The sequence below is a fragment of the Limulus polyphemus genome, unplaced genomic scaffold, assembly GCF_000517525.1.
Source record: "Limulus polyphemus unplaced genomic scaffold, Limulus_polyphemus-2.1.2 Scaffold2358, whole genome shotgun sequence".
Lineage (NCBI taxonomy): Eukaryota > Metazoa > Arthropoda > Merostomata > Xiphosura > Limulidae > Limulus > Limulus polyphemus.
In genome coordinates, this window is record NW_013667968.1 from 69638 (window position 1) to 82118 (window position 12481).

The following is a 12481-nucleotide window of genomic DNA, read 5'->3' on the forward strand; positions in this document are numbered from 1 at the left end:
GGGGGGGGGTCTTCCAAAGCCAACTATCTGTGATAAATGAATTTTGTAAATCCAATATTTTCACATTTTATTAAAAGCTTAATATTTTTTAATTTTCAAGTAGTGCCCAAAATGTTCCTTACAAAATTTTCAATGAGAAACAAATTATTAATTTTTTTTGTTATATGGTGATTTTTTTTAACAGGGCATTGTTAACAGTCCCTGCTCTTTCCACACGAGTGTTATACAAACAGACACTATGTGCTATTTGAGTTTTGCCCACTGCAGGTATCAAAACCCAATTTTTAGCTTTATAAGCCCTCAGAATTATCATCTGGACACTGAAAGGCTACAGTGAATTAAGGTGTTTATTCAACCTAAAGTTAAAATTTTATAATTTAAACTCTGATTTTACCAACTTAAAGAGCCATGCTATATCAGATCATAAAAATTAAATGTAAACCAAAATAAAATTTCAACTATTGTAAAATTTTCAGGTTGTGTAAAATTAAATAATGAAAATCCAAGTTCACCTTTTAAGAAATTTAAATATTATATTACAAAGAAACAACAAGAGTTGTGGTGCCACCTGGAAAAAAAAACTGAAACAAAGGCTGAATACATATTCATTTGGCTGTCCGAAAATAAAATTGGTGCAAATTATTGATTTGATAGTGTGTCTTATTGCTCTGAGCTTAATTTCTAAATTATACTAATGGTCATGCAGCAGCTTCTTAACTCACTTAAAATGTGTATTTAATTTCAAAACAGTGGAATAACTTAAAAGAATGCCTCAGATTAACCTAAAAGCAGTATCTGGACAAAGGGTGAACAGGGATGCCCAGTAATTTAACTTTACAAAAATGCTTTGAATCTCAAATAGCTAAGTACAATTATTATTTGATTTATTTTCGTTTTTTTACATTTTTCAGGCAACCTTAAACTCCGAGTGTGATGAGTTGCTCAACAGAGAGAACTAGCATGGAAACACTAAAGTTTAGTGAAAATTTTAATTGTATCTTAGCTATTAATTATTTTAAAAACTTATGGTTTTATGTAATTAAACTGTATCACTTACATCAATTATTCTTTTTAGTAAACAAGAAAAAGGTAAATTTAATGTTTTCCTATCTGAAAAACAGTTCTATATATTGCAGTGTTAGCTGCAATGCTTACATATCATGCTTTAAAATACACATTAAAATATTCTATGTTACAATTAGGTTTTAGAGAATGAATTCAATAGTGATTGTATAAGAATAATTTTGATTAAATATTATGCCTACATTTAACCTGCCATAGAATATAACAGAATTAAGTAATAGTTCCAGCATAATTCTGAAAACAAAGGTACAATATTTAAAATTTACACATGTACAAACTATAGGTTTCCCCCTTTTTCTTCTTTTAAGACACTGCAGTAGCTTTAACTACGAAACTTTAAATTTTATTTGTTACAGAGACTAAAATAGTAGTAAACAACTATAAGGTGTTATTTTCTCCGTCAACTACATTCTACACTAACTTGTTTTTATTCAAAGTAAATAAGCATTTTTCACCATCAAAACCTGAATAAATTATATTCCTTACATTTTGTGGTCCTGTGCAAAAACATTTAAAATAGAGTGGTCACTAGATCAATAGTAACTAGCTGGCAACAAAAGGCACTATTTATTATTGGATTTCAGATTTTATAAATTACAATAATTCAGTTATGTTTACAATCACAAAAGAAGAATCAATTTTAGTTTATGTCTTCTTTCTTTCAAGATTTTGAAAAGTTTAGGCAATCAATATGGATGTTTAAAATCAACAATTTTTCATGGACATAACAACATAGGAACACATATTAACAAATAAAACAGTAATGTTCTATTTTAACAATAGCAGTTAAAAATTAACAAAATAAAAATATTTAGGAAGATAAAACTTGTCATGCAGATAAATCTAAAAACAGGCAAAATAAAATAATTAACAAAAATAAAATAAAATATAAAAAATACAAAATAATCAAAAAGCATGCAAAAACCTTGGTAAAGCAAACCATCACCACCACCCAAAAGGCAAAGAAAAAAAGATGAAAATAAAGCAATTATGTGGTACAAAATAAGCATGTTTCATACAAAATCAACATTAGCACAGATTATGTGAAATAACAACAAAACCTTATTTAGTCTTATGCAAAACAAACAAGTACTTAAACTATGTAAGCTTTTACTACTACGTTTTTATTAATGTGCTCACAATTTAAAGTAATAAAATAGTTTGAGCAAATAAAATTATCTAAAGAGTGAAGTATGGTCACAAATTATAAACTTATTTCATTTAACACTATCTGGAAGGCAAATTCATAACTCAATAAATTTTCAGCTTAATGTAAGAAGAAAAAGAGCAATAAAATATCAGAAGTTACAACACTATTCAAAAAAGAAGGTTTCAAGATAGAAACAGAATTATTTAGAAAAAAGTCAAATATATATATCATAGATAGGTAGATAGATTGATAGAAAAATGATTACATTTGGAGCCCCTAAAAGTTGTCCTAGAGAGCTGTTCATTGTTTTCAGAAGTGGAGCCAGAGGTTGAGGAAGCAAAAACTGCCGCAGGGGTAACATTTTGGGAAGGTGTTGGGCTGATGTCAATATCATGACCACCGCCTGCAAAATGCCATCTCATGCACATGCTAGCTAACTAAATATTGGTTTTTACAGCACACATTGATGAACATAAACAAAAAATATAATTAATATAGAATGGTTCTGAATACAAGCACAAAAAACATTACAAACTGCATATTGCCAACTTAACAAAAAAAAAGCATTCTATTACACTACTGTAAATTAAAAACGGACTTTAACATCCATGATTCTATTTCTATCATAAAAAATTTTCTCCTCAAATGGAAAAATGTTTTATACATGTATAATGCTTGCACGTGTATGTACAATTACGATGAAAATTGAAAAAAAAACACTGTCGCCAAGATGAACCTAAAAATTATTACATGAATAGATTCCTTGCTTTGTGATCTATACAGGAATGTGTGTTCATGCGTTAAATATAGTTTTAAAATAATATCCAAAACTGCTGGTAAAAATTGTAATAATTATGGAAACATTGATCTAAGAAAAAAAAAAAAGAAGTTTAAAAATTAACAGCCAAATACTTCAGTGGCATGCTGATATTGCTAACCATGGAACCAGAAAAATAATTTTGTGATGGCTTGTAGATTATAATGAAAAGAGAAAAACTTATTTCTACAAGGATTTGTAAACTTTGACATGTTTTATTATACAACACAGATATTTCTGAAGATTCTTTTAAAATAATCTAAAAGGTATTGGTTTCCTTAACTATAATGTTACACCTTTTCAGTTTCAAAGTGTGATGTGCAAAGCTCAAAGAATTTAATGTGGCTATTCAATATTTTTATGCTTATTGCTTTTAGTTTTTAGAAGCATAAAATAATGAAATCCATAATAGACTATAAAGGATATTGATTTAATTCAAAAGAATATCACAAATCTTTCAGATTTATATGTTATAGTGAATAGCACCAAACAGTTTATTAATGGATGACAGTTTTATAACGATAAAGGATGTCAAAAGGATATCTTAGGTTTGAGTATCTATTGAAAAATAATAACTGTTGCAGAAACAGAATGATGTGTTTTGAAGTTGAAACTCTGTGTTCCCAATAAATTATTTGAGTAATATCTATGAATAAGCTGTTTACTATGAAAAATGGTTACAAAAAGTATAACAGTTAGATTGACCTTTTGCAATGAAATAGTCTAATTAAGTACAATTAACATAATTAGTCATATTTTTTTAATGAATGAGCTTGTACCTAAATGATAAGACTGAATTTTTTGTTGAAGATAAACCAAATAATACCAATTTACAAATATATCTACTGTATGGATTAAAAAATTCTAAATAACAATTTAAGCTTTAGCACCACTGTGTAATGACTGTGTTCCCAGTTCCAGCATTACTTGTCAGGGCTCTGATCACTTTATACTAGTTTCTTGTCACGTTGAATGTAATTCTGTGCAATTGTATAAATGTCTTAAGATGATCGGAGCAAATATTTTCTGTCATTTGTGACATCTATACATTTATATTCTTTTGGGGGATTCTCTTTTCACATCTAACCTTTTCTATGTCATTTTTCAGTTCAACTATCCTACAGAATAACCTTGAAAAAACTTGTGCATGTACAGCTTTGTTAGCCAAGTTTCAGCCTTTCAAGCCAAATTAACCAAGAATATTTAGAACCAATTGCTATGTTATCTTGTATTATGCTATAAATTATTTCACAGTACTTAAAGGTTCTATTCTTTTACTTGCAATATAAATTGAAAGTAAAGAAAGGATTGCTTAACATCACTGTTTAAATCAAAAGGGGATTCTTCAGAATGTTTGTTGTCTGGCATGTTTAGTTAAAAATGAAAATAAACAAGTGCAAATTGTGTAAACAAAACACCTATGCCCCCACTAAAGTTATACTGTATGTTTAAGCATCTGTGTCTTTTAACATATTGAAGTATTAATAAACGAATAAAAAATTAAGTGATGTATTCTTATTACAAATTTTAACGAATATCAATATTTGAGGTTTCAATGTTATTATAGCCTGATGTAGTTACATTTTTTGATAGATATTGTGAGAAAATTAAAAAAAACCAGTGAAAGAAGTATCAAAATAATTCACAATTGTATCTGTGCAAATCAAATTGTGATATTTAAAAAAAAAAAAGGGAAGGAGAAAAGCACCCTTAATAGCAATATTTAATCTGTTAGTCAAATTAAAAGTAAAATTGAATACTTCTTTTTTTCTAATTTGCAGACAACATCTGAATGGCATTACTCACACTACGTAAATGCACTGACAATCTGGTAAAGAAAAGCATGAGTAACTAAAACAGAAAAACTCTACAGCCAGTATAGGGTCTAGCTAAAGCTGCAGAGACAAGAAACTTTGGAATTTAGAAGTGCAACAACAAAAGCGACAGGCAACAAACATACCAAGGGATGATGGGAAAAACAAGTCCAGTAAGGAGGTGGTGCGGCGGGATGGTTTGCTTTTGTGACGGAGAGACATTTTTTTACCTTCTTTTTTACTTGGATTCTCTCCATTGTAGATCTGTGAAGTGTCTGCAGAGCTGACCTGACTAACGGAGGACAAATCTGCCTCCTCAAAACTGACTGGCCCTTAAGAGGACAGATGACCACATTCACATTATCAAATACATCAACATTATGTCTAATCTATTAAGTACATTAAAATACAGCATAAAATTTAAAAAACATATATTTTTAGGCTCCAGATTTAGTTCAATACACTGACATTAAATGAACTACCTATTAACAAGAGACCCGATGTACAACTGTAAATGAATAATGCAAATTCAGTATTTCCATAGTTCAATATACCTACCCTTGCTTACCAGCCGAATCCATATAACTTTCAAAATAATATACTTTAAATAATTCACAGATTGCACTTTCTAGATGATCAGACTTGATAAAAACATGTGTTTTAACAATATTTTCAGTCTTTGGATCAATATGTATGTATTTGCAAGTTATTAAAATGTGAAGTATATTACCTGATATAACTGTTTTTGAGAAAATTACTTCTTTTACGATGGGTCAGGATCATACAAAATGATATTCTAATTATCATACCAAATGTCATTATAACAGATACCTATTGTCTCAAAATGAAAAAATTGTCCAAACACGTTGAGAAAGTAATGAAATGACATTTTCTTTCAGAAAAGTGCTATGAAATATTTAACTAGTCTTAAGCATCATGGGTAAACATTTTGCCAATTATTTAATAATTCTTTTTTCAAGCTTTCCCAGTACTCATTTACTCAAGATCAATGATATGCGCTAACTGCCTTTGTAAAACTGAAATGTTTTTCAACGCTGTATGAAAAGTCTACAAGTAATTTTATAAAAAAATAAAAAGGGAATGAGTGTATATTTAAACATCATAATACTCGGGAGGGTTTAAAAAAAAAGTGGGAAAAATTGCAAAGTCCAACTTTCAGAGCTTGATGTCACCTAAGTTTTCAAAGTCATTATTTAACAAAAACAATGTAAATGAATTCATGAAACTGCAAAGCTTGTACAAAAACACATTTTGTGATTCTTAAAGATCAAGTCTTCAGGTGTATGAGTTTCCTTGTATTATTTGGGAGGGAGAGAGTTTAAGAAAAGCAAATAAATTTGATTTTTTTTTCTCTCTCTCCTTGTTGTATTGATAAATATGGAATGATTGGTACAAGTATATATAAAATACTACCAAAGGTACCCAGTAATTCCAGGCTTAAAAAGTAATGTTATAAGTAAATGGATGAACCACCCCTTCCACTATTTTGCAAAGGTACCTGTGATATAACAAGCACTAAATGTCACTTTTAGTTGATGTTGACTAAACATATTCCTCACTTAGTTGAGCCATTATTCATGATATAAATATGGTAAAATTTGAATGCCTGCCAAATGCAAACAGTTCATCCAATTAATTATCTACTTAATTTCATGTTAAATTTCCTCAAAATTGGTTCTGCCAGTTCCCCACAAAAACTTGTGACATCAGGGACAAATGGGCAGCCATGCTTAAGGTCACATACCCTTTACATAGTGTTATCTAGGTTTTTGTCTTTTTATCAGAAAAAAACATCTTCATATTATGCTTTTTGTATAAAAATATATTGAAATAGGTACAAAGACATATTCTGGCACATGTTGTGTAACATTACTACTGTGGCTAATTTGCATATTATAAAAAAATAAATGCCATATGTTCCCAGTAACTTATACAAACATGACTGAATGCTACTGGAAATGGGTCTAGACTTTGATGGGATGTGAAGAATTAGTCTGCCTAAGAAAAACTTTGAAAATTAATTCAAGGTCAAATTATGGCCCTAATGGTCATTTAATAAAAACCAAACATCTTATAAGCTTTACCTTAGTACACACTACAGATACACTAATAATATATATTTATACCAATTGTGAAGTCTACAGCATCAACAAATTTGAAGTTACAAATTAAAAACCAACGTGAGAATGCCAACTTTCAGATTTTGAGAAAAATGCATTTGAAATTTTTGTGCAAAATTGTCACTTTAAGGGTCTTTGTTTAGGTGAAAAAAAGTATACCACATCCTGAAAATTGTGATATTTTTGACATTTAAAGGGTATATGATACCTTGACATACATATATAAATTTCATTAATGTATTATAAAACATTACATTTCCCAACATATACTTCATGTCAACTTTTTATTAATTACAATTCATGAAACCAATAAAAAAAAGTTTGATAATATGACTTTAAGTAAGATTTTATGCAATATCCAAATTTACAGGTTATTTTACTATCCTGATAAGTAACATAGCTATTTTAGTTTAAAAATGTAACAATCTTAAAATATTATATACATATGGTATTTTAAACAATCTAATGAATATTCTGGCACTCGTATGATTTTTTTCAGTTTTATATTATCCCTTTTAATATATATATACATATATATATTAAGAATTTAGTTAATAATAATTTTCTTTTTATAAAAGTTTTTGAACCCACTGTAATATCTTATCAAAGTATTGATTTCTTATGAAAAAATAAATCTCACATCAAGGATTTTCTGTAATTATGATTTTACAAACAGTAATTAATTAATTAAATGGATGTCTTTTCTGCCAGAATAAGCCTAGGGTTACTAGACAGACTTGGAAAACAAGCCTGGTTTCAGAATGATATTTAATAGCTACTCACTAACAATAGTAAGAAAATAAAGAGTACAAAGTATTAATAAAGTTTTTCTGTATCTCAGTCATCAACTGCTATTAGTCCAGCAGCCATAGACTGCACTGAAATAAAGCAACAAAATCCTTTAATATTTTATTCTATAAGAACAACAAACAGAAAAATCACAAACACGACAATGCTGTCATAACTGCAGATAAATTGCACATTACGGTGTCAAAGTTTAGACACCTTCATATAACTATGAACAGAAGCCCATAAACTTTTCCTCAATTTTGTCTATACATCTCTCAACACATGCATGTTGAATTTGAAAAAGTTATGTTTTTTACAATGGGTCAGGATCATACAAAATGATATTTCAATTAAATATTTAGTCAATACTAAATACATACATATCAATTGTTCTCACTATATTCTCCCCAAATTTAGACCTAATTCTGCAACTTCAAATTTATCTCAAGTTCCATAATTTCAGAAATAACAAAAAATTAAATGTTTACATTTCTATCAACTTCCATCTTTGATATTCATTATTTGTAGAGAAGCACAAAGGAGCTATATTTAAAGGCCTTAGTTGTAGTCAGATGCTGTTGGATGATTTGACAACTCCCATCTAATTACCTTTTACTGTAATTGTCGTTTATCTACGAGTACTATGCAACACTTTATAACAACAGCTGACTCTACCAACCTTGCAGTTACTTAAAACTTGAGATCACAAATGAAAATCTATTTTTGTGTATGAAAAATTATCTTAAATTTGGATCTCAACATTTTCAAGGTGATTTTTGTTCAATATTAAAAATTGCTCAGAAAAAAATTTTCTTCCTCCCCATTACAAACACAAGATAACACAGTATTAAATCCTACAAGCCAAAGTGCTTTCCATCTAAACAAAGCCTGTTCAGAAAAGATAAATAATACTTTATGTCATAAACACACATAAAAAATATTGTCCCCTATAATGATAGCATTTATACTGAAGTTTTTCTGATACACAGTACTGCCTTTTAGTCACTTCCTTTTCCCAAACAAGAGGTATCACAATAACATCCTCAAATGTCTAAAATACTTTAAACATATCAAAAACATTACTTGAAAAACTAATTACAAATGTTATAATTTTCATACACTATAAATATATTTCCGACAGGTACTTACTTGTGCTCATATATATAGCTATTCTTTTTCAGTGCTGCCCTCTATTTGCAAAATGGTTTAACTCATTCTCGCATGCAAATTTTCATGCGACAAACCTCCACCCATACACGTGACTCATGTGACTACCTCTATACTATTCTACCTAACTATCACTTCGAGTTTAGGCAGAAACCTAAGCATTGGTTGACAGTGGGAAGTGTGATCAGAAGTAAGTACCTGTTGGAAATATATTTTCAGAGTAAGAAAATTGTAACTTCCGACACAGTACTTTACTTCCACTCACATACATTGCTAGAATCCCACACTGAATAGGTGGAGGGACCGGTGGAAGGGAGAAAATAGAAGTGTTCTTCGATGAGCATCTGAAGGGCACTCTCATGAGGGAACCCTCTAATAAGAAGATTATACATGGTAGACCGGAGGGAGAAATTCCCACCAATGATCGGGGGAACAGGGCACATGTGAGCAGTGCAAGATACATAGATATCCCTCTCAAACCAAACCACCTCAAAAGCAGTAACATCCTCGACACAAAGACATTGAGGATTAGCGCAAGAGGTAGAAGCGTAACAACTAACAAGTGCACCCATCGTGACCCACAATACCAGACCAGTGCATTCGAGGCAAAATGAGTGAGGTGTCAGTTCTCCCTGAACACATGAGGGGACTTATGGTGATTGGTTCAGCTCTAAATCAAAATTCAACTGCCAGGAACCAACATCCATGTGGGGGTAGGATGAGGGGTTCCAGTCACATGACATGTGTGAGGACATATTACGATTGGTTCTGTTCTAAATCCAAACTCAACTGCTGGGAACCAACTTCCATGAGGGGGTAAGATGAGGGATCCCAATCATTATGATGACTAACTTCAAAGCTACAATATCCTCTCTGAGAACCTCTGCAGAGAAGGAGCATCTTTTTGGAGGATTTCTGTCAACTACACCAACAGAACACCACCGCCCTACTCTTAACTGAATGGAGTCATCATTGTTTATATTGTATATCTCTCATTCAAGAGGATACCTCCATGGTTCCCCACCCCAGCAGCTTGGAACTGGAAAATGGTAAGGACTCTCTTACTCCACTGGAAGAAATGGGGGGGAAGAAAATGTGGTGGAGAGTCTGGAGGAACAAGAGTGATAAGGTATAAGAAACAAAAACTTTACAGTACAAGGAAAAATGAAAAGTGTGAGATAAGACTGCCTGATAACCCACGATTGAGGAGACTGAAGACCCCTGATCAAATAAGCAAGTGAGGTAATCTGTAATAAGAGGAACAGCGGGACAAGCAGGTGAGAATCCACGACCCAAAGACCAATGGTGGAAAATGTTCCACTTACAACGATAAACTTCTATGGAAGAAGGACAAATGGAACATGCCAACAATGAAGCTACTAGTGGAAGGAACAGGTAAGGGTTCAGACAGGGAACAGAAACAGGGGATGGTTGAGGCTCTGTGTGAGACAAACGATTAACCAACAAGGAAAGAGTTGATTGCTGTCTCACAGTTTCCACTTGGGATTTCAAAGTTGAGGGAAGATCTCCAAAACCCAACCGATGGAGAAAAGGGGCCAGGCATAAGTTCCAAAGATATGGAAATGGCAAACAAATGTGGGACAAAACTGCATCTCTCCTCAAAAGATCACAACAACAGAGGAACCACGTGTCTAAAGAAAGAGCCAAAGTCAACAAATGTGCCAATAAGGATGTAATTAAAGCAAATGTATTACTCAAAACACCCTCAAAATCTTGGTTAATTGTCTTGTAGAGGAGATGTATGATGGACAAGTGCTGTAAGATAGACGTGAGGGTAAGATGAAGGTGAGAAAATTGGGCTTGGGACAAAAGAACAAGACAATCAGAGTCCACCCTCCAAATGGATAAAATGGATTCAAGTTGCTGAGAATCAAGGAATGGAAAAACCACCTTGATGGCAGGATAAAGAAAACTGATCTGAAGCCCACGGAGGGCAAGGCATGCTAGTACCCTCATGTAACTGAGATACAAAATGCTTAGTATAAACCCCAACATCAGGAGATGGGGAAACACAAAATACTGAGAGGAAGGAGTATTATGTAACCAGGATTATAGGAAATTGGAGAGAGTAATAAAACAGAACATACCTGGGAAATCATGTCCAGAAAAAAAAAGCTGTATTAGGCCTAATGGAACCCACAGTAGGAACTTGGGAAGACATGACAAATTTGGGCAGAGGAAAAAGGCTGTCAAATGCTTTTTAGTCCCGAACAGGTTTGGCTTGTTCAGGAGGAAGTTGGGCAACATTATGAGAAGAAGGTTGGCTCAAATAATGATCAATCTCTCGATGAATAATTGCTGATAATTCCAAAGTCGAGTTCCCCAACTGAAGCCTGAGTAACCGTGCTGGTAGAAGGTACAACCTCCGACATGGTAACTTGCACTTCAGAATTCACAATGAAAATTAAAACCCAATACAAATGTGTTAGTAAAGAAAGAAAAGCACAGAAAAATGACTAAGTTCTGTAACTGGGTAGAAAATTAAATAATCATTTGTTTGTAATTAAGCACAAAGCTACACAATGAGCTATCTGTGCTCTGCCCACCACGGGTATCAAAATCCCGATTCTAGTGTTTTAAGTCTGCAGACATACCGCTGTGCCACTGGGGGGCTAAATTAAATAATACAATCACTGAAAGAGGTTCAAATGAAAACTAGTTAAAATAAGTAAGAAACTTGAAAATTAATTGATACAGAAGTTCAAAAATTGAAGAGAGCACTAAATAAAATATCCAAATACAAACACCATCAAACGAGAAGTGATTGTTAGGTAGAATAACATAGAGGGAGTCACGTGTGTGGAATGCATCTAGTGGTGGAGGTTTATTGCATGGTAATTTTCATGCGAGAATCAGTTAAACTATGTGAACCAAGGTGTACATGGGAGTGAAAGGCTTGTGGCACATGAAAAAATGTTGCAAATACAGGGCAGCACTGATCAAGAATAGCTATGTCTGTCAGCGGAAGTAAGATACCTTGTCAAAATATTTAGTGGCTTAACTCTCTCAACATGAGTTCGATCAATTTGACTGATCTCACGTGATCTTTTGTACTCATTTAAAGTCTTTACAAATTGAATACTTATAATTCTTACTATATTGGGTATATCTTCAACGAAATTTGGCAGTCTTTCAGTTAATATTACAAGTCTTTCACACACAAAAAAGTCATATTTCTTAGTGAAGTATTTTTAATAAAATCAAATAAAGATTTGTCCATGAATATATTGAGTATTTATTTTGAATAGTCAGTGTGCAAAGTAATTTTTATGTTAAAATTAAAAATACTTTTCATCATCTCAAAAATTTCAAATTTTCTTTGTGTAATTCTTGAAACTTTCTAAATGCATTTCATACGTTTTTTTTCACTACAACCTTGTAACCATAAACAAAAATTTAAATAAACCTAAATTGACCTTTTTTCTTCTTTCTAGAATGACTTCAAATTGTAACACGAAACTACATTTGTTTATCCTAAGTAGCTCAAAGTTTGTAACAT

General features: G+C 31.7%; 1 protein-coding gene across 1 annotated transcript in view; it reads right to left on the reverse strand.

Moving 5' to 3' along the window:
- LOC106466717 (F-BAR domain only protein 2-like) overlaps positions 1-12481 on the reverse strand; it is a 114579-nt gene that overhangs the window by 54640 nt on the left and 47458 nt on the right. Inside the window, exons 10-12 of the mRNA XM_022394803.1 lie at positions 11195-11365; positions 5095-5253; positions 2499-2670 (exon numbers count right to left, since the gene is read on the reverse strand). Of these exons, the coding sequence (XP_022250511.1) occupies positions 2499-2670; positions 5095-5253; positions 11195-11365 (502 nt within the window). The remainder of the gene's footprint in view (positions 1-2498; positions 2671-5094; positions 5254-11194; positions 11366-12481) is intronic.